The 27,456-nt window shown below is 49.1% G+C and overlaps 2 protein-coding genes and 3 long non-coding RNA genes across 5 annotated transcripts in view; 1 reads left to right on the plus strand and 4 right to left on the minus strand.

Moving 5' to 3' along the window:
- Window positions 1-523: 523 nt before the first annotated feature.
- Window positions 524-27,456, minus strand: part of LOC138242472 (uncharacterized) — a 91,676-nt gene continuing 64,743 nt past the window's right edge. The window contains exon 5 of the mRNA XM_069198016.1: window positions 524-1,500. Coding sequence (XP_069054117.1) covers window positions 1,460-1,500 — 41 coding nt within the window. The 3' untranslated portion in view covers window positions 524-1,459. The remainder of the gene's footprint in view (window positions 1,501-27,456) is intronic.
- Window positions 2,393-6,342, minus strand: LOC102685023 (uncharacterized). The gene is made up of 6 exons (XM_069198007.1): window positions 6,124-6,342; window positions 5,195-5,479; window positions 4,674-4,943; window positions 3,532-3,867; window positions 2,735-3,031; window positions 2,393-2,538 (listed from the first exon to the last, which is right to left on the minus strand). The coding sequence occupies exons 1-6, from the start codon at window positions 6,185-6,187 to the stop codon at window positions 2,420-2,422; spliced, it is 1,371 nt and encodes a 456-aa protein (XP_069054108.1). The 5' UTR covers window positions 6,188-6,342; the 3' UTR covers window positions 2,393-2,419.
- LOC138242475 (uncharacterized) lies at window positions 11,802-12,903 on the plus strand. Its single transcript, XR_011191615.1, has 2 exons — window positions 11,802-12,399; window positions 12,486-12,903. It is a non-coding gene; the product is annotated as an uncharacterized lncRNA (long non-coding RNA).
- Window positions 12,833-15,726, minus strand: LOC138242479 (uncharacterized). Its single transcript, XR_011191619.1, has 2 exons — window positions 15,559-15,726; window positions 12,833-12,865 (listed from the first exon to the last, which is right to left on the minus strand). It is a non-coding gene; the product is annotated as an uncharacterized lncRNA (long non-coding RNA).
- On the minus strand, window positions 15,840-16,451 carry LOC138242476 (uncharacterized). The gene is made up of 2 exons (XR_011191616.1): window positions 16,346-16,451; window positions 15,840-16,257 (listed from the first exon to the last, which is right to left on the minus strand). It is a non-coding gene; the product is annotated as an uncharacterized lncRNA (long non-coding RNA).

Here is a 27,456-nt window from a genome sequence, read left to right on the forward strand (position 1 = left end):
CCCGGCAAGCACGGCCTTGAACCGATTTGACAGCGAGCCCCTCCCTTGTGCTGTCGTCTCCAGCTCTCCAGCTCCGGTGTCCCTCTCGGCAGAGGGGAGACGGGGCGACGCGCCCCCCGTGACGGACCGGCACGTCCGGCGGGCGGGGGGAAGACACTCCCGGGACCGGGTCAAAAAAAGAAGAGCCCTTTCATTTACAGCGCAGGCGGAACGAGATGACCGCAGGACCGCCGAGCTCAAGCTCCTCTCTGAGCCGCCAAGTTCCTGGGTTAGCCGATGGCCACCAGCCTCCCCCCCCAGACCCGGTCTCTCTCTCTCTCTCCCCATCATCTCTCTTCGCAGCAGCTGCTCTTCCAAACCGGCTCCCAGCCGGCGGCCAGGCGAGGGAGGGCAGCAGATCGTTGTCCCCCCCCCCCCCACGGCATCCTGGGATCGGCGCTCCTCCAGGTGGGCGGCAGGTCAGTAGGGTCCGCTGAGGGCGCCCGATTTTGTTTCTGATTTTGTTTCTTGCACTTTGAACATAAACTTGAACTTGAACTTTATTGCCATATGTAACCGGTACTGGTACAATGGAATTCTTACTGACAGAAAGTCTCTCGATTGTAAAACAAGTATTATTATTTTATAATAATAAACTATTTTATAAAGCGCCTTTAAAGGTGGCTTCTCAAAGCGCTTTACAGGATGACAATAACAATAAATAAGAAGACTACAACAATAAATAAGAAAATTTCACAAGGCAGGACACAATTATAATTACAACAATACAACAATAACAATAGAGGAGACCGTGGAAGGTGGTATTAAGAAGAGCAGAGGGGTGAAGAATGGAACCAGTTCAGTAAAGGCTTTTCTGAAGAAGAAGGTTTTGAGTCTGGATTTGAAGGAGTTTAGAGAAGGTGACTCTCTGATATCCTTGGGCAAAGAGTTCCAGAGCTTGGGGGCATAGCAGGAGAAGGCCCTGTCACCCATACAATGTAGACGGGCTTGGGGGACAGTAAGGAGGGCAGAATTTGAAGAGCGGAGGTTGCGAGGTGGGGAGTAGGGCGATAAAAGTTCAGACAGGTTTATAATAATAAACTATTTTATAAAGCGCCTTTAAAGGTGGCTTCTCAAAGCGCTGTACAGAATGACAACAACAATAAATAAGAGGAATACAACAATAAATACGAATACACCAGATTAAACACAATGACAGCACACAGGGGAGACTGGCGGTGGTGGCACTAGGAAGAGCAGAGGGGTGAAGAGTGGAATCGGTTCAGGAAACCCTTTTCTGAAGAAGAGTCTGGATTTTTTCGATCGTCGGTTACGTGGCGTGAAGACAGAGGCGGGAAACGGGCTGACCGTGACGCCGAAATCGAACCCCCTCCATTCCGTATCCCCTTGCGGGGCGAAAAGAGAGGGGCCGAGGGGCGTGCGCTCGATGACAGAGAGGCGCGTGTCGAGCAGACGGCACTCAGCGCTGGGTCTCGAGCTCCATCCCAGATGCCGGCTCTTCTAGAATCGGATAAACGCGGGTTTATTATTGGTCTTTATTTACTTCATCGGTCCGGCACGCTTCAGTGGAGCGAGACGGAGACTGAGAGATTCATTGCCATCAGTATCGGCTCTGAAATGTCATTGTGTATAGATGCACGCTAAAATGAAATAATATTCATAATGTAAACTAGACTGACTCCACTGCTCCGTTACTGGAGTTTACAGCCTGTGAGCAGACCTGCTCTAGACTGACTCCACTGCTCTGTTACTGGAGTTTACAGCCTGTGAACAGAGCTGCTCTAGACTGACTCCACTGCTCTGTTACTGGAGTTTACAGCCTGTGGACAGACCTGCTCTAGACCGACTCCACTGCTCTGTTACTGGAGTTTACAGCCTGTGGACAGACCTGCTCTAGACCGACTCCACTGCTCTGTTACTGGAGTTTACAGCCTGTGGACAGACCTGCTCTAGACCGACTCCACTGCTCCGTTACTGGAGTTTACAGCCTGTGAACAGACCTGCTCTAGACTGACTCCACTGCTCTGTTACTGGAGTTTACAGCCTGTGGACAGACCTGCTCTAGACTGACTCCACTGCTCTGTTACTGGAGTTTACAGCCTGTGGACAGACCTGCTCTAGACTGACTCCACTGCTCCGTTACTGGAGTTTACAGCCTGTGGACAGACCTGCTCTAGACTGACTCCACTGCTCCGTTACTGGAGTTTACAGCCTGTGGACAGACCTGCTCTAGACTGACTCCACTGCTCCGTTACTGGAGTTTACAGCCTGTGGACAGACCTGCTCTAGACTGACTCCACTGCTCCGTTACTGGAGTTTACAGCCTGTGGACAGACCTGCTCTAGACTGACTCCACTGCTCTGTTACTGGAGTTTATAGCCTGTGGACGGACCTGCTCTAGACTGACTCCACTGCTCTGTTACTTGCCTGTGAGGTTGCTGTTCCTCCTCTTGGTATAGACTCCAACGACCAGAGGGATGATCAGAACTATGAAGAAAATGGGGACTCTCACAGATAGCTGCAGTGTTCTGCTTGAATCTGGAAATGACAGTTCATAACAGTGTATAGTCACACGTGAAAGTAAGAGGAGAACTGTATTCTCTCATTTGAATGACACAGAGAAAATTAGACTTTTTGTGGGTATGTAACTTCAAAGAGATCCTAATGTACTCTGTATGTTTGTGGTCACACACTTAACTGCCCGGGTTTCTGTGTTTGCTACCTGATGGATTACCTGCACTGGGTCCAGGTGTGTCTTTGTCCTTCAGGTCGATGGTCCACTCCTGGACGGAGGTGATCTCTGCTCCGTCTCCGATCGCGATGCACAGGATCCTCTCAGGCCCCTGGGGCTGACGGACAATCCTGGCTCTGACGGTCTGCGCTGCTCGCTCACTGGCGCTGCCCTGCAGTGCGACCCCAGTACTGTCCCTCCAGCTCAGCTCCGTGTGGCCACAGCCCAGCCCGCAGGTGAGGGAGCAGGTCAGGGTGATGGTGGAGCCCGGCTGCACCTCTCCAGTGTGATCGGCGCTCACTGGGGAAAAGATCGAAGCCGCGGTGACACGTCAGAATAAAATGAGCACTGTGAAGTGTTTATTCACTCTACAATTCAAAACAAAGGTACGGTGTTAACTGTTTCAGGGGTATCCAGTCTCGGTGCAGGGGAGCCCCCATCTAGGACTCTTCCCTGAAGTCCTCAGTGTTGAAAGACCTGAAACGCTTGTGAGTTTCGATCAGTTTAGCTGGTTCTGTTAAGTCACGTACGTAACTAGCATAGAGGCTAGAGAGCTGAGGTTTTCATCGCAGATGAGCTCCTAGGTTTTTAAACAACAAAACTGTTTGAACTGTTTTGGGGCTGGTCACAGCTGAGCCGTTGCCATCTAGCTTAATAAATCAAAGTCCGATGGGAAAGAAAATGGCAGCGCAGGGACCAGACAGTGAGATCTCTCTTTTTTTCCCCAACAGAAGAGCCTGGGGCATCGCTGAACATCTTGGGTCTGTCCACACGGGGGGCGCTGTGCAGATGGGACCTACCTGACAGCGTGTTCAGAGCGACACTCTGATGTTCTTGTAGAAGCCTTGTATCTCGATAACGTGAACACTTGTAGACGCCGCTGTCCTGGGTCTGGACCTGAGAGATCAGCAGTGATGTGTTCTGTGCCATCTGGACTCTGTCATCTATCTGCCCTCTGAGAGGAGGTCCCCCATTTGCAAGGGTAAAGAGAGTCTCACTGCGGCTGGTTTTGAATCTCTGAAAGGTCCAGACCAGCTTCTGTCCTTCTTCCAGGTCAGCGGTCAGCAGACAGGGGAGGTGGAGGGAGCCGCCCTCAGGGGCGAACACCTCTCTCAAACCCCAGACCGTGGGCCGTTCTGTGGAAGCAAGAGGAGGAAGGGGGTTTCCGACACGGATAAGTCCCCCTTGCTATCTTTTCCAGTCGCAGTGTTGAAAACGAAAATGAACAGCAGGAATGAGCTGGGGTAATGTACACGTGAAAAAACGGTGTGGGAGCGCTCCCTGCGTCGGTCAGTCTGAGCCGACTGTCGGGTCTGGTGTCGCCGATGAGCCGGGGTCTCGTGTCTGTTGGTCGGGCCGAATTCTGTGTGCAGCCCAGGATAGCCCAGTGCCCTTGAGTGTAATTCTGTGCAGTGCAGTATAGGAAACTGCTGAACTACACTTGCAGCATAGTTTAGTAAAGTACTGTTCAACGCAGAGTAGATTAGCACAATGCAGCATAGTTTAGTACAGTACTGTTCAATACGGTGTAGTTGAGTATAGTGTAGTATAGTACTGTTCAATGTAGTGAAGTTTATCATTATACAGTGTACATATACATATGTTACAGTTTAGTGTAGTACTGTTCAATGCGGTGTGGTTTAGTATAGCAAAGTAGTGTGATGCAGTATATTTCACTATAGTGCAATGTGCTATAGTTAAGTATAGTATAGTGCAGTAGTAATTCATTGCAGTATTGTTAAGCATAGTGCAGTGTAGTGCTGTATAGTTTATTATACTATAGTGTCATGCAATGCAGTTTTTTTCAATGTAGTGTCTAATTTAGCTATTTGCTCATTAGTATTGATCAGACCTGAAATAAATACTTTACTGAACATGGATGGACAATGCCATATGGTCATTAAAGGCGATCACCTGGAGAGTCCGGACTGGTAGAGAGTACCTGAGAGTCTGTACTGCACTGAAGCCTTCAGCTCGTCTTCCTCTCTCAGATCACACCTCCACGCCTGGTCTCGATCAGAATCACGGAGCTTCACGGTCAGGACAGACTCACACGGAGACGCTCCTCCGATCCTGAATCTCTGGTCTTTCAGCTCTGCGCCCTGCTCGTCCACCCAGGTCAGTCTCAGGTTCTTGTTACATTCGGCACTGTCAACATCAGGATACAGTCTGCAGTACAGTGACAGGATCACTCCTGTCGGGCTGGGGTCAACTGGGGGAGGAGAGAGAGAGGATCAAACACCCGTTCTAGAAAACACCTCTCTAGACTTCTGGACTGGGGGTTCTAGACTCAGGGTTCTAGAGAGGATTGAGGGGAGAGAGAGGAGAGAGAAAGTCCTGTGTTTTATTCTTCATAATGACAGCTTTAAACAAACATAGTTGGAAGTGTTTGAATTAATTTATCGTGAAAGGTATTCTGCATCGTAAAGAGCTGAATGAATTGGAATAGCAGCATATACCTACCAGAGAGCAGGCTGAGAGAGACGGTCTTTCTTCTAGTGGAGTGAAGACCACAGGTGTACTGTCCAGCGTCGTCGCTCTTCAGGTTGTGTATGTGTAGGGAGCAGTCAGACAGTACCGTCAGTCTCCCAGCCCTGTCTGTCTGTGTGGTAACAACCTGTCCGTTCTCGATCAGCTGTGTCTCGGGCCCAGACCTACTGTTGTATTTCCAGGAAACTGAATCGCAGCTGCTGACTCCATCACAAGGCAGAGAGACATTCCCTCCCTCAGAGGAGAACAGCTGCTGACCTGCAGGACAGACGCACACCGTGAGCTCCTGTCACCTCTTCATCACCTTCAGCCACAGTCAGACACTCCTCTCCCTCTGTTCTAGTGTCTACAGCTCTGATGTCTCCTCTTCCTCACCTCCTCTCTCTGTTCTAGTGTCTACAGCTCTGATGTGTCTCCTCTCTCCTCTTCCTCACCTCCTCTCATTCTGTTCCAGTATCTACAGCTCCTCTCTACTCTCTATTCTCAGTTTCCTCTCTTCTTCCTCTTTCAGTGTTGTGGTTTATAATTCTCACCCTTTCTCTTCAAGAGAGGCGACGCGTCACATCTCTAAACACAAAGAAACAGGATCGAGAAATTAGCAGCTTTCCTCCCGACCTCATGGTGTCGTAAGAATTTTCAAACAAGAGGAGGCTCATAGCCAACGAGTCTGTTCGGTAAGATGAGTTAGTAGTTTATTCGTTAACCAGGAGCTCACCCAGCTGTGTCTGGAGAGAAGCCAGGGTATCGGCTTCAACCACAGGGCTGGGCAGCCTGTTCCCCACCCCCACCCCCCTCTGTGTACAGAAGAGCCTCCTGCTCTCACTTCTCAATGGCCTTCCTCGAACCCCAGTCCCTCTGTCTCCCTCCCTCCGGTTCTGTCCGGACCTGGTGACCTGACTCACCCTGCGCGGAGCCCAGCGCCCAGATCAGGAGAGGAGCCATCAGAGAGGGCAGCGCCGACCTCATTGTCCAGTCTGCCAGTGTGCCCCTCGCCCTCTCGGTCTCTCCCTCCCTGCATCGACAGAAGCAGGAAGTGACTCTGAGGCTGAACTGGCCGGTGGAGAGAGCCGGCCCCTTCCTGTCAGAGCCGCTAACCACAGCCGCTTGAGAAAGAGCTGAGAATGGGCGTCGAGGAAAAAAATAGGAGTTTTCTTTTCTTCGTTAGCTGTGAGAGAATCCGCACAGCTTGTTCCCCACCCCCGCCCCCCTCTGTGTACAGCAGAGCCCCCTGTCCTGACTGGAGGAGCTCACCCAGCTGTGTCTGGAGAGAAGCCAGGGTATCGGCTTCAACCACAGGGCTGGGCAGCCTGTTCCCCACCCCCACCCCCCTCTGTGTACAGTAGAGCCTCCTGTCCTGACTGGAGGAGCTCACCCAGCTGTGTCTGGAGAGGAGCCAGGGTATCGGCTTCAACCACAGGGCTGGGCAGCTTGTTCCCCACCCCCGCCCCCCTCTGTGTACAGTAGAGCCTCCTGTCCTGACTGGAGGAGCTCACCCAGCTGTGTCTGGAGAGGAGCCAGGGTATCGGCTTCAACCACAGGGCTGGGCAGCTTGTTCCCCACCCCCGCCCCCCTCTGTGTACAGTAGAGCCTCCTGTCCTGACTGGAGGAGCTCACCCAGCTGTGTCTGGAGAGGAGCCAGGGTATCGGCTTCAACCACAGGGCTGGGCAGCTTGTTCCCCACCCCCGCCCCCCTCTGTGTACAGTAGAGCCTCCTGTCCTGACTGGAGGAGCTCACCCAGCTGTGTCTGGAGAGAAGCCAGGGTATCGGCTTCAACCACAGGGCTGGGCAGCTTGTTCCCCACCCCCGCCCCCCTCTGTGTACAGTAGAGCCTCCTGTCCTGACTGGAGGAGCTCACCCAGCTGTGTCTGGAGAGGAGCCAGGGTATCGGCTTCTGTAACAAAGCAGAGAGAAGTCCAGACTTTCTCTTTGCCTCCTGCTTGGTGGTGTGTTGCATTGCTCTTCAGCTCTCTCACAGTTTCACAGCGCGGTGTGGTGAACTACTGTGAACGAATCCGGTGATGTGATCGTTCCTCTCGGCTGGAGGTCTCTCTCGATGGCATGACGCCGCGTGAGTCTGGGGAGCAGAGGGAGTGCTGTGCTCGGACTCGGGTGAGCAGGACCGAGCCGGACTGCTGCCCTCAGACTCGTGAGCTGTACAGCCGACAGCAGAGCCTCCTGCTCTCTGAGCTCATGCAGCACCAGCCACAGGGGTCACACTGACAGGTAGGGGTACAGGCTGGGTTCCCCTGCCATCTTTTCCCAGATTTTCATGACTATCCAGAGGCCGACAGTGGGAAGACGGGTTTGGATGCAGGTTAGATGGTCTCTCCTGTATAATTTTTCCTATTTTTCGAAGATGTCCAGAAGCTGACAGTGGAAAGACAGGTATGTATGCTGATTGGACTCTCTCCTATATTATTTTCCAGGATGTCCACAGGCTGACATTGGAAAGACAGGTGTGGACGGTTAGTTGTGATGGAGGTTGGATGCTTTTTCCAGGCTGTCCAAAGGCTGACAGTGGGAAGACAGGCATGGATGCAAGTTGGATGGTCTCTCCTGTATTCTTTTCCCTAATTTTTCCAGGATGTCCAGAGGCTGACAGTGTGAAGACAGGTGTGGACGGGGAGTTGGGAAGGAGGTGAGGAGCTCTCTGCTGTCTGTATTTCTTCCTCTGTGGCGTCTCTCTGCTCGTCTCTTTCTCTCAGTCCAGCTGCATGTGGTCTGTGAAACAGCAGCTTCGCAGTGCTGAGCTGGGATTAGGACCGGTGGGTTGCAGAGTTCAGGGTTCGATTCCAGAGGGGACTTTGCTCAGATAGACTGTTCTGATAGTGTTTTATTATATTGGCTGTATTGTAGACAGCAGACTCCTGAATTCTCATGAATACTTTCTTAATCACCTTAACACTCACACTGACACACTGAACTGTACTGTGTTTTAGTATTTGTCCCTGAATAGTGCTGAACTGTTTCCTGTAGTGTTGTAGTACTCAAACTTGTATACTGTACTCTCAGCTGTACTGAGCTTTAATACTCTGACACACCTGTGTGAAGACGTCTAAAATGGACAGTTGTAACACTCATACCTGCGTACTGAACTCTGTACGCTGTACTGTAATACTCAGACAGATCTGTGTGCTGAATTCTCCACTGTACTGTGCTTGAATAATGACAGATCAGTGGGCTGTACTGAACTTTAATACTCTGTGACAAACCAGTATTTTGAACCCTTGACTGCAGTGCACTGCAATACTCAAACCTGTGTGCTGAACTCTCTCCTGTACTGAGCTGTAATACTCTGACACACCTGTGTGCTAAACGGCTTTGTGCTTTAGTATTTGAACCCCAGTGCTGAACTGTTGCCTGTTGAGACTGACTGTACTCTCAGCTGTACTGAGCTTTAATAGTGTTTGACACACCTGTGTGAAGAACTCTGACATGTACAGAGTTCATTACAACTGTACACTGTACTATAATACTCAATGACACATCTGTGTGCTGAATTCTCCACTTTAATCATTAACGACAGATCACTGTGCTGTACTGAGTTTTAATAGACAAGCCAGTATTCTTTACCCTTGTAGTGTAATATAATATAATACTCACAGCTGGACTGAACTCACCTGTAGTGAACTTGAATTCTCAAACTTGTGTACTGAACTCTCTCCTACACTGAGCTTTAATACTCCTTGACACACCTGTGTGCTGAGCTGTATTGTTTTAGTATTTGAGTGCTGAACTGTTTTGAGTCCTGTAGTTTTGTAGTACTGAACCTTGTGTACTATACTCTCAGCTGTACTGAGCTTTAATACTCTGGTACACCTGTGTGACGAACTCTCATACAGTATGCACATGTTCTGATACGTACTCAAAGCTGTGTACTAGCTCTCCCTTCTACTCATAATACACATCTGTGTACTGTTCTGGAGTGTACTCTGCTGTAAAAATCAAGGACAGATGAGTGTGCTGAACTCTCACTTGTACTGAACTTTAATCCTCAATGACACACCAGTATTCTAAACTGTCACTTGTTAGGAACTTGAATACTCAAATCTGTGTGCTCAGCTCTCACCTGGACTGAACCTTAATGCTCAATGACCCAACAGTATTCTAAACTCTCAGCTCTCACCTGAACTGTACTAAAATACGTACACCACTCTGCTGATCTCTCACTTCCACTGATCCATAATACTCAGGGCCATGCTCATACTGTGTGCTGTAGTTTAATATTCAGACCTCTGTGTGCAATATTCCAACTTTGGTGCTGAACTGTTTATTGTACTGTTGTAGTTCTCAGAGCTGTGCTGAACTCCCTTCTACTGGGGTTTAATGCTCAAATGTGTGTTCTGACCTCTCACCTGTACTGTTGTAATACTCAGCCTTGTTTACTGAAGCCTACACCTGTACTCCTGTAGTACTCAGAACTATGTACTGAACCCTGCACCTGTGTTGTTATAATACTCTGATCTGTATACTCATCTGTCCTGTTGTGTTCCTCAGACATGTATACTGCACTTAACCTGTATTACTGTAATACTCAGATGTGTGGACTGAACTCTGTACCTCTGTTATAATACTCTATGTATACTCCTCTGTACCATTGTAATACTCAGCCCTATGTACTGCACTCTGTACCTGTACCATTGTATCTCTCTGCCTTGTGTCCTGAACTCTGTACCTGTACTGTTGTAATAATGTGACCTGTGTCCTGAACCCTGTACCATTGTACCCCTCTGCCTTGTGGACTGAACTCTGTACCTGTACTGTTGTAATACTGTAATCTGAACACTGTACCATTGTACCCCTCTGCCTTGTGGACTGAACTCTGTACCTGTACTGTTGTAATACTGTAATCTGAACCCTGTACCATTGTACCTCTGTGCCTTGTGTCCTGAACTCTGTACCTGTACTGTTGTATTGCTGTGATGTCTGCACTTAATTTTGAACCTGTACCACTGCCTTCCTCAGGCGTCTGTAACAAACTCACCTGTAGTGTTGTAAGGCTCAGGTAGGGAGGCTGAATTTTCTCTGTGATGTTATTTATATAATGGCATGTCTGTATTGAAGTCTTCTCTGTATTGTGCTCTAAGAGTGCAGCCTATTTTTCTAACTCTCACATGTAGGATTGTGATGATCAAACTACAGCACTGACCTCTGTACCTGTACTTTTGTAATATTCAGATCTATGTACTGTTTTGTACCTGTCCCGTTGCCGTAGTCAGACCAGTGTTAAGTGAACTCTGTACTTGTCCTGTGACACTCGGTTTTCTGCACTGTGCTGTGTACCTGTCCTGTTCCAGTATTCAGACCAGGGCTGAGTGAACTCTGTACCTGTCCTGTAACACTCAATTGTCTGTACTGTGCTGCCTACCTGTCCCGTTGCGGTATTCAGACCAGGGGTGAGTGAACTCTCTACCTGTCCTGTTGTAAGAGTGTGACCCGTATATTGTCCTTTCACCTGGAGTGCTGTAATACGTTACCTGGTGCGTGACTTCTTGCCCGGCTGGTGCTGTCCCATCTCACAAATAAGCAGACCTGCCCACGGTCCAGTTCTAATGCTGCCACCTCTGTGCTGGACTGTCCCCTCTTAATACGAGGAGGTGTAGGCTCACATCTGTGCCCATGACGCACTGGTCCACTTCAGCCCCGTCCTCAACCCACACTGCAGCTGTTTCAGTGTGCAGACCTGCCAGGGTTGGGCAAGAAGGGTTAAGCGTGCGTGCTGAGGTGTGGCCTGTACCATGCTGCAATCGTTACACACTGCCACCCGTCTGCGCACAACGCAATTGTGTTGAGCCTCGGCCACGCTCGCCTGCTGTTCTTAACAGCTCTGCCCATTTCTCTGGGCTTGCTGACGGGGGGGTAATTTGAGTGACTATGCTCAGTCTCAGACTGTGTGTTTTGCTCCCCCAGGGCAGAGCTGGGCTGGGGACCGCTGGGGCACAGGAGCCGAGGCGGAGCTGCAGTTGGGCTGGAGCAGTGGCTAGGTCCTTCCCGAACGCTGGCTGCCCGTTACACTACGTACTTGTCATCTCTGTGATTTCAACATACCGTACTACATCCACGCTCCAACCAGGGCAGCGTGCGTTCCCCCTCTGCCTGTATCGTTTGTATTGCACTGTGTGTGTGCGTGCGTGCGTGCGTACGCAAAGTCAAGGAGTGTTGATAAGGGGAGGAGGGAGCGTGCCGTCTCCACCATCTATATCTTTCTCAGTGGGACTGTCTTGCTGCAGGACCTCTCGAACTACATTTCCCAGCAGGCTGTGGGGGGGGAGGGGATAATGGTGGCCAATGGAATACCTCCCCTGGGTTGATGGGGGACAGGTGCTGTCAATTCAAGCCTGCAGGCAGTGTATATAAGGAGGGGGTGCGAGAGTAGAGCTCAGACCCTGCTGGAGCTCCTGCAGAGACACTAGTTCACCCTTTCTGTGTGGCTTTTTGTGGGAAAGATGTCTTGGTTGCAGGGAAGCTGTGATGGAGGGATATATATACATACACGTTGAGCAAGTGGGCATGTTTTAAATAAAGCAGGAGCTGATTTTTCTCCTTGATTTATGTCTCCTTTTACGATTCAGTGGCTAGGACTGCTCTCGGTTGATACTCTGCTTCATCTCGAAACTCCCTCTCCTTGTTTAGCTTCAGTGTGGCTCTATCATGGCTCTTGTCAGAACCATGGTGCCCAGAGTGGACTGTAGCTTTCAGTCAGCTGCCCAGTGGGAGGAGGAGAAGGAGGAGTCAGGTGACACTAAAGCAGCAGGAAGTGGAGTCAGGCCCTGTTCCTGCAGACAGAGCCCAGTGCTGGTGCACCTCCAGGAGCAGTTCAAGCAGAAGGACCATCTCCCAGCCTCTCTCCAGGAGTGGTTTGTTCAGCTGTAGGCACCAGTCAACAGGATGGCAGCTGCTGTGCTTCTTGGTGTGCTTGTCTTGCAGGGATCTGGAGTGGAAGGTCACTGGTGGGCCTGTGGTAATTCACACCTGCTCCCAGTGGGATCAGGGTCAGTTATACAGTTAGCTGCTCTGACCTCCTGCCCAGCAGAGTCTCTGGCTGATCAGGAGCTAAACCCAGTAGTTTTCCCATCTTTTTTCAGCTCACGGGACAAGAGACCTGTCCTGGGCCAGTGTCCAAATGACAGCCCAGGACAGGTGGACAGCTCTCAGGACAGACACTCACAGCCACAAGGTAAGGAAACAGGGCTCTTTATTCAGTTTGAGATGAAGCGTTCCAGAAACCACAAGACAAACCTCTAGTTCTTCTCCCAACTGTAGCTAGACGTGCAGTCGGCTTCCCCAGGCCTCTGTGAAGACAAGTCAGACTCCCAGCTCCCAGGCTCAGCAGTCAGACCTCCTCCCCCGACACAGCTCAGCTCTGCAGCTCTTCCCTCCTGCTCTGCTCAGCACAACTGCTCTCTGTCCCCAGCAGCACCAGACTGAAGGCCTCCCCTCCTGCCTTTTAACTGTCTCCCCACCAATCGTCTTCCACCAATTAGGCAGGTGATTATAGGCTGCAGGTTGTTCTCCTGGGCCTCGTTGGGGATGATCCCATATAAAAATCAGACTGTTAAACGAGGGCTGGAGCTTGTTTTGGGTCTCAGAATTAATCTTGCTGGATGTCCTACAGGCTCCTCTGTGTTGGGGCTCAGTTGTTCCTAAAAAATCAATAAAAATAAAAGTGTAATTATGTGAATATTTGTGCAAATTAAATGAAAGCCAAGCATCTTGTTTTCTACAGGTTTTGATCCCACAGCCTTTGTGTTAGAAGCCCAGAGCTCTTCCACTGAGCCACAGCGTCTCTGTGAGTCTGGGGCTCCTGTGTGCTCTTGGCCTTCCCAGCTCAGGGTTCGAGACTGAGGGATAAAAGACAGACCGAATGACCTCTCCTTCAGGACAGGAGCCAGTGGAGGAGTGGAGATGGTGCTGAGCTCCTGAGCACAAGGTTGTGGGTTCAAGTCCTGGCTGAGAGCTGAGGTGAATTTGCAGTGTGATTCTCCCCAGCAGTGAGAAGTAAAAGCCCACAGCCCTTGTGTCTTTATTTATCAGTGTTACTGTTCACAAGAATTAAATTAACAAAAGCTCCAGGTCCTTCCAGGATTTGAACCCACAACCTCCAGGCAGAAGTCCAGAGCTCTTCCCCTGAGCCACAGCGTGTCTTTGTAGGTGTGGGGCTCCTGTGGGCTCTTGGTCTTCTTCCCAGTTCAGGGCTGAAACGGAGGGATAAGAGACAGACCGAATCCCTCTCCGCTCTGGGCAGCAGACGGAGGAGTGGAGACGGTGCTGGGCTCATGACTGCAAGGTTGTGGGTTCAAATCCTGGCTGGTCCCTGGTAAGTATCACCCAGGTGAGTATCCAAGGTAAGTATGTGGGCTGGGTAGACAGGAGGGGTAGACAGGGCTAGGCAGGAGGGTAGGACAGTCAGGTTGAGAGGGTGGGGTAGGTAGGACAGGCAGGGCCAGGTAGTGCAGGTAGGAGGAGGGTGGGGTAGACAGGCCCAGCTAGCAGGTGGGGGCCAGGTCAGCTGAGAGAGGACAGGCAGGGCTGGGAGGTGCAGGCAGGGGGTAGATAGGGGTAGGCAGGGCTAGGAGAGGTAGACAGGTACAGGCAGCAGGAGGTGGGTGGGGTAGGCAGGACCAGGTAGGGTAGAATAGCAGGGGGGTGGGGTAGGGTAGGTTAGGGGAGACAGGGGGTTAGGTAGAGCTGGGAGGGGCAGGCAGGGTCAGGTGAGGCAGGAGGTGGCCTGGGCTGAGGAGGAGAGAGTAAGAGAAGGAGCAGAGAGGGGCCCAGGCCACGGGGGGGGGGAGGGTGAGATAGGAGGGGGGTAGGGCAGGTAGAGTAGAGAGGAGGGTCAGGTGAGGCAGGAGGTGGCCTGGGCTGAGGAGGAGAGAGAAGGAGAAGAGAGGAGCCTAGGCCACGGGGGGGGGTCAGATAGGGGGGGGGGTTAGGTAGGGTAGAGAAGGTAGGCAGGCAGGAGGAGGTGGGTGGGGTAGGCAGGAGCAGGTAGAATAGGGGGTGGGGTAGGTGGTGGTGGATGAGGAGGTGGGGGGGTGGGCTGATGTTCTTCCCCCTCCCCCAATTAGTATCTAGTGTCATTTTTTTATATATATAAAAATTAGTATCTAGTACCTGTAATATTAAATACTATTTATATATATATAAAATGACACTAGATACTAATGGGGGGGGGGGGGGGGGGGGAGGGGAAAAAACATCAGCCCACCCTCCCACCTCTTCTCCCCCTACCTGTCAACACCCCTCCTCCTCATCCTCCTCCACCACCTACCCCACCCCCTATTCTACCTGCTCCTGCCTACCCTACCCACCTCCTGCCTGCCTCTCCTAGCCCTGCCTACCTTCTCTACCCCACCTAACCCCCCCTCTACCCCTCTTATCTGACCCCCCTGTGGCCTGGGCTCCTCTCTTCTCCTTCTCTTACTCTCTCCTCCTCAGCCCAGGTCACCTCCTGCCTCATCTGACCCTCCTCTCTACTCTACCTGCCCTACTATCTGACCCCCCCCCCCTGTGGCCTGGGCTCCTCTCTGCTCCTTCTCTTACTCTCTCCTCCTCAGCCCAGGCCACCTCCTGCCTCACCTGACCCTGCCTGCCCCTCCCAGCTCTACCTAACCCCCTGTCTCCCCTAACCTACCCCACCCCCCTGCTATTCTACCCTACCTGGTCCTGCCTACCCCACCCACCTCCTGCTGCCTGTACCTGTCTACCTCTCCTAGCCCTGCCTACCCCTATCTACCCCCTCTACCTAACCCCCTGCCTGCACCTCCCAGCCCTGCCTGTCCTCTCTCAGCTGACCTGCCCCCACCTGCTAGCTGGGCCTGTCTACCCCACCCTCCTCCTACCTGCACTACCTGGCCCTGCCTGTCCTACCTACCCCACCCTCTCAACCTGACTGTCCCACCCTCCTGCCTAGCCCTGTCTACCCCTCCTGTCTACCCAGCCCACATACTTACCTTGGATACTCACCTGGGTGATACTTACCAGGGACCGGCCAGGATTTGAACCCACAACCTTGCGGTCATGAGCCCAGCACCGTCTCCACTCCTCCGTCTGCTGCCCGGAGCGGAGAGGGATTCGGTCTGTCTCTTATCCCTCCGTTTCAGCCCTGAACTGGGAAGAAGACCAAGAGCCCACAGGAGCCCCACACCTACAAAGACACGCTGTGGCTCAGGGGAAGAGCTCTGGACTTCTGCCTGGAGGTTGTGGGTTCAAATCCTGGAAGGACCTGGAGCTTTTGTTAATTTAATTCTTGTGAACAGTAACACTGATAAATAAAGACACAAGGGCTTTGGGCTTTTACTTCTCACTGCTGGGGAGAATCACACTGCAAATTCACCTCAGCTCTCAGCCAGGACTTGAACCCACAACCTTGTGCTCAGGAGCTCAGCACCATCTCCACTCCTCCACTGGCTCCTGTCCTGAAGGAGAGCTCATTCGGTCTGTCTTTTATCCCTCAGTCTCGAACCCTGAGCTGGGAAGGCCAAGAGCACACAGGAGCCCCAGACTCACAGAGATGCTGTGGCTCAGTGGAAGAGCTCTGGGCTTCTAACACAAAGGCTGTGGGAACAAAACCTGTAGAAAACAAGATGCTTGGTTTTCATTTAATTTGCACAAATATTCACATAATTACACTTTTATTTTTATTGATTTTTTAGGAACAACTGAGCCCCAACACAGAGGAGCCTGTAGGACATCCAGCAAGATTAATTCTGAGACCCAAAACAAGCTCCAGCCCTCGTTTAACAGTCTGATTTTTATAGGGGATCATCCCCAACGAGGCCCAGGAGAACAACCTGCAGCCTATAATCACCTGCCTAATTGGTGGAAGACGATTGGTGGGGAGACAGTTAAAAGGCAGGAGGGGAGGCCTTCAGTCTGGTGCTGCTGGGGACAGAGAGCAGTTGTGCTGAGCAGAGCAGGAGGGAAGAGCTGCAGAGCTGAGCTGTGTCGGGGGAGGAGGTCTGACTGCTGAGCCTGGGAGCTGGGAGTCTGACTTGTCTTCACAGAGGCCTGGGGAAGCCGACTGCACGTCTAGCTACAGTTGGGAGAAGAACTAGAGGTTTGTCTTGTGGTTTCTGGAACGCTTCATCTCAAACTGTGAATAAAGAGCCCTGTTTCCTTACCTTGTGGCTGTGAGTGTCTGTCCTGAGAGCTGTCCACCTGTACTGGGCTGTCATTTGGACACTGGCCCAGGACAGGTCTCTTGTCCCGTGAGCTGAAAAAAGATGGGAAAACTACTGGGTTCAGCTCCTGTTCAGCCAGAGACTCTGCTGGGCAGGAGGTCAGAGCAGCTAACTGTATAACTGACCCTGATCCCACTGGGAGCAGGTGTGAATTACCACAGGCCCACCAGTGACCTTCCACTCCAGATCCCTGCAAGACAAGCACACCAAGAAGCACAGCAGCTGTGATCCTGTTGACTGGTGCCTACAGCTGAACAAACCACTCCTGGAGAGAGGCTGGGAGATGGTCCTTCTGCTTGATCTGCTCCTGGAGGTGCACCAGCACTGGGCTCTGTCTGCAGGAACAGGGCCTGACTCCACTTCCTGCTTCTTCAGTGTCACCTGCCCACTCCTTCTCCTCCTCCCACTGGGCAGCAACTGAAAGCTATAGTGCACTCTGGGTAATGTGGTTCTGACAAGAGCCACGATAGAGCCACACTGAAGCTAAAAAAGGAGAGGGAGTTTGGACATGAAGCAAGAGAATCAACTAAGACCAGTCCTAGTTGGTGAATCAGAAAAGGAGACAGAAATCCAGGAAAAAAAATCCAGTACTGTGAAAGTAGGCCAGCTCCTGCTTTATTTAAAACATGCCCACTTGCTCACCGTGTGTATATATATCCCTCCATCCCAGCTTCCCTGCAACTGAGACATCTTTCCCACAGAACACCACACAAAGGGTGAACTAGTATCGCTGCAGGAGCTCCAGCAGGTTCTGAGCTCCACTCTCTCACCCCCTCATTATATATACTGCCTCCAGGCTTGAATTGACAGCACCTGTCCCCCATCAACCCAGGGGAGGTATTCCATTGGCCACCATTATAAGTCTCTTCCCCCCCCCCCCCAGGCCTGCTGGGAAATGTAGTTCAAGAGGTCCTGCAGCAGTCAGGAGTGACAGAGAGGGTAGAGAGTGGATCCCTTCCTCCACCCATTATAGACACTGACATTCAGCCCGCAGGCGTGGTGGTGTGTAACCATCGAAGCACAGGACGGGCAAAACCACAGCCCCTCGTTTTAACCATTCCAGCCCAACGGGGGCCAGAGGTGAGCCCACAGGGCTGCACAGTGCCCCAGCTGCAGCAGGGGGTCCGGACACAGGGGTGCACAGTACCCCCGCTGCTGTCTGGGGTTAGGACACGGGGCTGCACAGTGCCCCAGCTGCAGCAGGGGGTCCGGACACAGGGGTGCACAGTACCCCAGCTGCAGCAGGGGGTCCAGACACAGGGGTGCACAGTACCCCCGCTGCTGTCTGGGGTTAGGACACAGGGCTGCACAGTGCCCCAGCCGCAGCAGGGGGTCCAGACCCAGGGGTGCACAGTGCCCCAGCTGCAGCAGGGGGTCCGGACGCAGGGCTGAAGGGTACGAGTCTAGCATGAGCACAGCTGTGAACCTACCCCTCTGAGCATTACAGTACAGAACAGGGATCAGAAAGCTGCAGTACAGTCACACCCCTGGGAGGAATATTACAACAGTACAGGGAGAAGCAGAGCACTACTGGGTTCTAACCCTGGGAATAAGGCAGTGTAAATATTACAGCACAATTCAGGGGAGAAATACAGTAGGTTACAGGGTTAAGTACGTCTCTGACTCGTATAAGTGTACAGGAGGAAAGTTCAGTACACAGTATTACAGCCCTCGGAGTGTGACAAAAGCACAGGGGCTGAACTTGGGAACAAGATGAGGGCTGTCACGCCCCAGCTCCGGATCCCAGTGGTACACCAGTACAGAGGAGGAGTTCACTACCCCAATAAGTGAAAATGTAACACAGGTTGGAAAAGGAGAGCACAGTCCCGATACGACTTCAGCATGAAAAGGCAGCTGTGGAGTTTGTACCAGCAGAACTCCGCATTAGAGCACAACGGGGGAGGTTATTATTTAAGTCAGACAAGCAGGAGTATAGGGGCAGAGTTCAGTACACAGGGAACAGTTTTACAGCACGCAGGGGGTGGAGTCCAGTACCTTCTTCTCCCTCTGTCAACTACAGAGTTCCAGCCACACCTAGGAGTGTTACAACAGCACAGGTACAGAGTTCAGGAAAAAGCACAAGTGCTAGGCAGAGTTCAATACAGCATTCCACCTGTTGGTGAGCTCAGTATCCCTTCTTAAGAAACCGTGCACATGAGAGATCATTGTGCAGAGTAGCACAGCACTGTAGTGTAAGGGCAAAGTTCAATACACAGCTGGGAACACAGATCAGATTATCAAACAAGGAAAGGTACACAGCTCAATACACAGCTCGGCTATAACAAATAGTAGAGCTAGGAACACAGATCAGATTATCCTACAAGTAAAGGTACACAACTCAATACACCCATCCAAGTATAACAAACAGTAGAGGAGAGAATACAAATCAGATTATCCTACAAGTACACACTTCAGTGCAGACATCTAAGTATTACAAAGAGTACAAACAAGAATACAGATGAAGCTATCATTAAAATACAGGTAAACAATTCAATACAGACAGCTGCGTATTACAAACAGTACAAATGAGAATACAGATCAGACTATCAGAGGTACAAGTACACAGTTCGATACAGACATCTTAGTATTACAAACAGTACAAATGAGAATATAGATCAGACTATCAGAAGTACAGGTACACAGTTCAATACAGACATCTGAGTATTACAAAGAGTACAAACAAGAATACAGATGAAGCTATCATTAAAATACAGGTAAACAATTCAATACAGACAGCTGCGTATTACAAACAGTACAAATGAGAATACAGATCAGACTACCAGAGGTACAAGTACACAGTTCAATACAGACATCTTAGTATTACAAACAGTACAAATGAGAATACAGATCAAGCAATCTTGAAAGTACAGGTACATAGTTCAGTACACACAGCTGAGTATTACACATTGTACATTTAGTCAGTATACACAGGGAAGGAATACAACATTACAGGTAAGGATACAGATCAGAGTATTATACAGTACAGGTACAGAGCACACATCTGAGTATTACAAAGAGTACAGGTGAGTTCAGTATACACAGTTGAGAAATACACCAGTACAAATGAGTACACATCACAGTATTATAACAGCAGAGGTACAAAGCACACACATCTGAGAATAAGATGTACAGGTGAGTTCAATATACACATCTGAGTATAACAAACAGTACAGGTGAGTTCAGTATACACGTCTAAAGAATACAACAGTACAACTGAGTACACAGATCAGAGTGTTACAACAGTACAGGTATAGAGCACACACATCTGAGTATTACAAACAGTACAGGTGAGTACACAGATCAGAGTAGGATAACAGTACAGGTGAGTACACAGATCAGAGTAGGATAACAGTACAGGTGCAGCGTTGGGAGTATAATAGTACATTTACAAAGTCGAGTACACGTCTGCATATAAGAAACAGTACAGGTGAGTTCACTATACACTTCTGATGAATACAACAGTACAGGTGAGAGATCAGAGTATTATAACAGTACAGATACAGAGTACACATGTCGGAGTATAAAAAACAGCACACATGAGTTCAGTATACACTGAGAAATACAACAGGACAGGTGAGGATACAGATCAATAACAATACAGATGAGAGATCAGTATAAAAATCAGAGTATTACAACAGTACAGGTACAGAGCACACACATCTGAGTATTACACACAGCACAGGTGAGTACACAGATCAGAGTAGGATAACGGTACAGGTGCAGCATTCAGTGCAGAATTGAGAGTAATAGTACAGGTACCGAGTCGAGTACACATCTGAGTATAACAGTACAGGTGAGTTCAGTATACACATCTGAAGAATACAATACTACAGATGAGAGATCAGTATATAGATCAGAGTATTATAACAGTACAGGTACAGGAGTACACATGTCTGAGTATAACAAACAGAACAGGTGAGGTCAATATACACATCTGAGTATTACAACAGCAGTACAGGGTCACGTTTAGTATACGCTTCTGAGTATTACAAGAGAAACCATGCAAGACCTTCGCCCATGGAGCTGAGGAATAGAACAGTACAGGTGCAGAGCTCAGGGCAGAAGGTTCGAGTTTTACAAGAGAATATACTGTACAAGAGAACTTACCCCATACCTCTGAGACTGACAGAAGTGCACGGGAGACTTCAGTATTACAATAAAGGTGAGAGCTCAGTAAAAACAGGTCTGAGTGTTACAAGTGTGCAGGTGAAGAGATCAGTACACGTTTGAGAATTAAAGCTCAGTACAGGTGAGTTCAGTACACAGGGCAGAGTATTAAAGCTCAATACAGGTGAGTCTTCATCATAGAGATGTTACTGTGAGTATTAAACGAGAACTGTAACACTCTTAGCTTTTCAAAGTTAAACTGAATCAGGAAGGATGTGTGCATTTCAAACCACAATGAAACTATCGAGTGTGCAACCTCCACATCACACCAGCGATGAAGTTTCAATGTGCAACACCATATTGCCAGCATTTCAGAATGAGGCAACAAAACAGACAAAAGCAGCCCTCTTGCACTGCAAACATGCTCTAGCGCAAGAGATTTGTGCTACTAGATTCACGTTAAATTGATGTGTATAAGGCTACATGGTCTTAGATGCTTTATCCAACTACAGCAAAAAAACAAAGCATCCTGCCAACAAATTAAAATACACTCCTTCGTTTTCAAGTCTTGCAAAAGTGCTCTTTTGTGTGAACTGCTTTACAGTAGTGGCTATTTTATGGGAAATCGCACACAAAAGAGACATTCTTGCAGGTTCTATATAATTTTGTTTTAACAACACGCGCAACGAGTGCAGGTGAACTGAACTCAACAGCTCGATTTCAAGACCGTTTTACCGACAAATGCTACTTACTTGTCAACTCGGCACACAGATGATGTTGGAACAGTTCTGGGGTGAAATGTGCTGCACAACCTGTGCTTGCTGGATGGGACTTGTGGAGGAGACCCACATCAGTGCCCGTGTTTATGACCCGTCTCCTTCCTGGCTGATCCCTTGGAGAAGGAGACAGTGCTCTCACAACAGAGGAGCGGACCAGCAGAAAGTCAAACTGTTCTGAACAGTCAAACACGCGACAGTGAGGCTTCGATTGAAATACAGACGCCAGATCAAAAAGACCAGAAAGGATTAAGGGTGGTAGGAGAGCCCATTTCATGTGTGTGTACAGCAGCTAGGGAGCAGGAAGGCTGCTTTTGTGTGACAATTTCCACAAACTCTCCCTCTCGCTCGTGGTGAGACCAGCAGTTTCACACCTGCCAGCAACGATGTGGCCAACAAACAGCACGTTCACAAAGCTGCACTTAATACAAAAACTGTAAAATTCATTTTGTTACCAAGATTTAATACCTGGTCTCAGAAAGGTATGAGTTCAGCACACAGGTTTGAGTATTAGACCATATTACAGGCAAAGTATTAAACAGGTGAGACTTCACCACACTGGTGGGTTATGGAGTACAGTATTACACTAAAGGCAGGGGTTCAGAATACTGTTTGTCATTAAGTATTAAAACAGCACAACACATCGCTCACACTGTCATTAATTATTCAAGCATCGTGCAGTTGAGAATCCAGTACACAAATGTGTGTGAGTATTATAGTACAGTGTACAGAGTTCAGTATGACTGTACATACTAGAGTTCTCAAGTGTGGCAGAGTATTCAAGCTCAGTACAGCTGAGAGTTCAGTACAGAGTTTTTTCTACTACAATACACTGCAAACAACAGTTCAGCACTCAGAATAGAATACTTGAACACAATGCAGTCCAGCTCACAGGTGTGTCAGAGTATTAAATTTAAGCATTATAGGAGAGAGTTCAGCACACAAGTTTGATTATTAAAGTGCACTACAGACGAGAGCTGAGAAAACTGGTTTGTCATTAAAGCTCCACACAGGCGAGTTCAGTACAGTTTTGAGTATTAAAGAGCAGTACACTCAAGGGTGTCACTAAGTATTAAAGCTCAGTACACAGGTTTGAGAATTAAGGTACACCACAGGCAGGGTTTCAAAATACTGGTTTGTCATTGAGTAGTCAAGCTCAGTACAGCATACTGCTGTCGTTAATTTAAGTGGAGAGTACAGTGCACAGATGTCATTGCTCAGTTAGTATAACTGCACGTATTAGAGTTCGTCACACAGGTGTGTCAAAAAGTATTAAAGCTCAGTACAGCCGAGAGTTCAGTACACAAGTTTGAGTACTACAACACACCACAGGCAACAGTTCAGCACTCAGGTTCAAATACCAAAACAATACAGTTCAGCACACAGGTGTGTCAAGGAGTATTAAAGTTTAGTGTAGGAGAGTACAGTAGACAGGTCTGAGAAATCAAGTTCAGTCCAGGTGTGAGTATTATAGTACACTACAAGGGATCAGAATACTGGCTTGTCATTGAGTATTAAAACTCAGTACAGTCAAGAACTCGGTACACAGATGTCATGGAGTATTATAGTACAGCATACAGAATTCAGTACACAGGTCTGAGTGTTACAACTGTACATATTAGAGTTCCTCAGACAAGTATCAGTGTCATTATTGCAGCTCAATACAGGTGATAATTCAGCACAGTGATCTGTCCCCGATTATTAAAGCGCAGCACAGTACAGTTGAAGAATCAGTACACAGATGTGTCCAAGTATTAAACTAAAATAAAGATGAACTGAGCACGGGTTTGAGTTCTGAAGCAGAATAAAGGTTTTAGTTCAGCACACAGGTGTTGAGTATTAAAGCCCAGTACAGGCGAGAGTTCAGCTCCATGTCTGAGTATTACAACTGTACACAGGTTCAAGTACTAAAGCACAGTACAGGTGAGCATTTAGCGCACAGTGTGTCATTGAATGCGAGTATTAAGTTACAGCCTTCATGAGACGTCAGCACACCACTGTCAACAATACACTACTATAATAAAACATATCAGAACAGTAACTGAAGTACCTGTCTCCGGGATACAAGAGCTGTGTCCCCCTCTGGAATCGAACCCTGAACTCTGCAACCCACCGGTCCTAATCCCAGCTCAGCACTGCGAAGCTGCTGTTTCACAGACCACATGCAGCTGGACTGAGAGAAAGAGACGAGCAGAGAGACGCCACAGAGGAAGAAATACAGACAGCAGAGAGCTTCTCACCTCCCTCCCAACTCCCCGTCCATACCTGTCTTCCCACTGTGAGCTTCTGGACATCCTGGAAAACTAGGGAAACGAGAGACTGGAGAGAGCATCCAACCTCCCTCCCACTCCCATCTTCCCACTGTCAGCCTCTGGAAATTAATACAGGAGAGATCATACAACTTGCATCCCAACTAATCCACACCTGTCTTCCAACTGTCAGCCTCTGGACATCCTGGAAAATTAGTGAAAACATTACATGAGACCATCCAATTTGCATCCATACCCATCATCCCACTGTCAGCCTCTGGAAAACTGTTGAAGAGAATGCAGGAGACACCATCTAACCCATATTCCAACTGTCAGCCTCTGTACATCATGGAACATTAGGGAAAAATACAGGAAAGATCATACAACTCACATCCCACCTAATCCATACCTGTCTTCCCACTGTCAGCCACTGGAAAACTGGGAAAAAGAATGCAGGAGACACCATCTAACCCATCTTCCACTGCCAGCCTCTGGACATCCTGGAAACTAATACAGGAGAGATCATCCAACTCACATCCCAACTAATCCACACCTGTCTTCCCACTGTCAGTCACTGGACATCCCAGAAAAGTAAGGAAAAAGATTACATGAGACCATCTAACCAGCATCCATACCGGTCTTCCCACTGCCAGCTCCTGGACATCCTGGAAAATACAGGAGAGATCATACAACTCACAGCCCAACTAATCCACACCTGCCTTCCCACTGCCAGCCTTGGGATAACTGGGGAAAAGAATGGAGGAGACACCATCTAACCCATCTTCCCACTGTCAGCCTCTGGACATCACGGAAAAGTAGGGAAAAAGATAACATGAGACCATCTAACCTGCATCCATACCGGTCTTCCAATGTCAGGTTCTGGAAATCCTGGAAAATAGTACAGGAGAGATCAACCAACACAATCCATACCTGTTTTTCCACTGCCAGCCTCAGGGAAAACTGGGGAAAAGAATGCAGGAGACACCATCTAACCCATCTTCCCACTGCCAGGCTCTGGACATCCTGGAAAATTATACAGGAAAGACCATCCAAAATGCAATCATACCTGTTTTTCCACCGTCAGCCTCTGAACAACTGGGCAAAAGAATGCAGGAGACAACATCTAACCCATCTTCCCACTGGTAGCCTCTGGACATGCTGGAAAATACAGGAGAGATCATCCAACTCGCATCCCAACTAATCCAAACCCGTCTTCCCACTGTCAGCCACTGGACATCCCAGAAAAGTAGAGGAAAAAGGTTACATAAGACCATCTAACCTGCATCCGTATCCGTCTTTCCACTGTCAGCTTCTGGAAATCCTGGAAAATAGTACAGGAGAGACCAACCAACATGCATCCCAACTAATCCATACCCATCTTCCCACTGTCAGCCTCTGGAAAACTGGGGAAAAGAATGCAGGAGACGCCATCTAACCTGTCTTCCCATTGCCAGCTTCTGGACATCCCAGAAAATAATACTGGAGACCATCTAGCCTGCATCCATACCTGTCTTCCCACTGCCAGCCTCTGGACATTCTGGAAAATACAGGAGAGATCAACCAACACACATCCCAACTTAACCCATACCTGTTTTTCCACTGCCAGCCTCGGGAAAACTGGGGAAGAGAATGCAGGCGACACCATCTAACCCATCTTCCCACTGCCAGGCTCTGGACATCCTGGAAAATTACGGAAAGTAATACAGGGGAGATCACACAACTCACATCCCAACTAATCCATACCCGTCTTCCCACTGTCAGCCTCGGGAAAACAATGCAGGAGACACCATCTAACCCATCTTCCCACTGTCAGCCTCTGGACATCACGGAAAAGTAGGGAAAAAGATAACATGAGAGACCATCTAACCTGCATCCATACCGGTCTTCCCACTGCCAGCTCCTGGAAATCCTGGAAAATAATACAGGAGAGATCATCCAACATCCATCTCAACTAATCCATACCTGTCTTCCCACTGCCAGCCTCTGGAAAACTGGGGAAAAGAATGCAGGAGACACCATCTAACCAATCTTCCCGCTGCCAGCTCCCGGACATCCTGGAAAATAATACAGGAGAGATCATCCAACTCACATCCCAACTAATCCACACCTGTCTTCCCACTGTCAGTCACTGGACATCCCAGAAAAGTAAGGAAAAAGATTAGATGAGACCATCTAACCAGCATCCATACCGGTCTTCCCACTGCCAGCTCCTGGACATCCTGGAAAATACAAGAGAGATCATACAACTCACAGCCCAACTAATCCATACCAGTCTTCCCAATGTCAGGTTCTGGAAATCCCAGAAAATACAAGAGAGATCATACAACTCACAGCCCAACTAATCCATACCCGTTTTTCCACTGCCAGCCTCGGGAAAACTGGGGAAAAGAATGCAGAAGACACCATCTAACCCATCTTCCCACTGCCAGGCTCTGGACATCCTGGAAAATAATACAGGAAAGACCATCCAAAATGCAAACATACCTGTTTTTCCACCGTCAGCCTCTGAACAACTGGGCAAAAGAATTCAGGAGACATCTAACCCATTTTCCCACTGGCAGCCTCTGGACATGCTGGAAAAGTAGAGGAAAAAGATTACATAAGACCATCTAACATGCATCCATATCCGTCTTTCCACTGTCAGCTTCTGGAAATCCTGGAAAATAGTACAGGAGAGACCAACCAACATGCATCCCAATTAATCCATACCCGTCTTCCCACTGTCAGCCTCTGGAAAACTTGCGAAAAGAATGCAGGAGACGCCATCTAACCTGTCTTCCCACTGCCAGCCTCTGGACATTCTGGAACATACAGGAGAGATCATCCAACATGCATCCCAACTAATCCACACCTGTCTTCCCACTGTTAGCCTCTGGACATCCTGGAAAATAATACAGGAGAGATTATCCAACATGCATCCCAACTAATCCATACCCGTCTTCCCACTGTCAGCCTCTGGAAAACTGGGGAAAAGAATGCAGGAGACACCATCTAACCCATCTTCCCACTGCCAGCTCCTGGACATTCCAGAAACTAATACAGGAGAGATCATACAACCCACATCCCAACTAATCCATACCTGTCTTCCCACTGTCAGTCACTGGACATCCCAGAAAATAATACAGGAGAGACCATCTAGCCTGCATCCATACCCGTCTTCCCACTGCCAGCTCCTGGACATCCTGGAAAATACAAGAGAGATCATACAACTCACATCCCAACTAATCCATACCAGTCTTCCCAATGTCAGGTTCTGGAAATCCCGGAAAAAACAAGAGATCATACAACTCACAGCCCAACTAATCCATACCTGCCTTCCCACTGCCAGAGTTGGGATAACTGGGGAAAAGAATGAAGGAGACACCATCTAACCCATCTTCCCACTGGTAGCCTCTGGACATCCTGGAAAATACAGGAGAGATCATCCAACTCACATCCCAACTAATCCATACCCGTCTTCCCACTGTCAGCCTCTGGAAAACTAGGGAAAAGAATGCAGGAGACACCATCTAACCCATCTTCCCACTGCCAGCTCCTGGACATCCCAGAAACTAATACAGGAGAGATCATCCAACTCACATCCCAACTAATCCACACCTGTCTTCCCACTGTCAGCCACTGGACATCCCAGAAAAGTAGGGAAAAAGATTACAGGAGAGACCATCTAACCTGCATCCATACCGGTCTTCCCACTGCCAGCTGCTGGACATCCAGGAAAATACAATAGAGATCATACAACTCACAGCCCAACTAATCCATACCGGTCTTCCCAATGTCAGGTTCTGGACATCCAGAAAAATAATACAGGAGAGATCATCAAACATCCATCCCAACTAATCCACACCTGTCTTCCCACTGTCAGCCACTGGACATCCCAGAAAAGTAGGGAAAAAGATTACAGGAGAGACCATCTAACTTG

The sequence above is a fragment of the Lepisosteus oculatus genome, chromosome 14 (genome assembly GCF_040954835.1).
Source record: "Lepisosteus oculatus isolate fLepOcu1 chromosome 14, fLepOcu1.hap2, whole genome shotgun sequence".
In the NCBI taxonomy this organism is placed as follows: Eukaryota; Metazoa; Chordata; class Actinopteri; order Semionotiformes; family Lepisosteidae; genus Lepisosteus; species Lepisosteus oculatus.

Bases quoted from the DNA above. Each gene is read 5' to 3' on its own strand.
- LOC102685023 (XM_069198007.1), bottom strand. From the start codon at position 6,187: ATGAGGTCGGCGCTGCCCTCTCTGATGGCTCCTCTCCTGATCTGGGCG. The intron at 5,480-6,123 runs GTGAGTCAGGTC...TCTGTCCTGCAG, and splicing joins GGCGCTGGGCTCCGCGCAGG to GTCAGCAGCTGTTCTCCTCT. The intron at 3,032-3,531 runs GTAGGTCCCATC...TCTTTTCCCCAG, and splicing joins CGCTCTGAACACGCTGTCAG to TGAGCGCCGATCACACTGGA.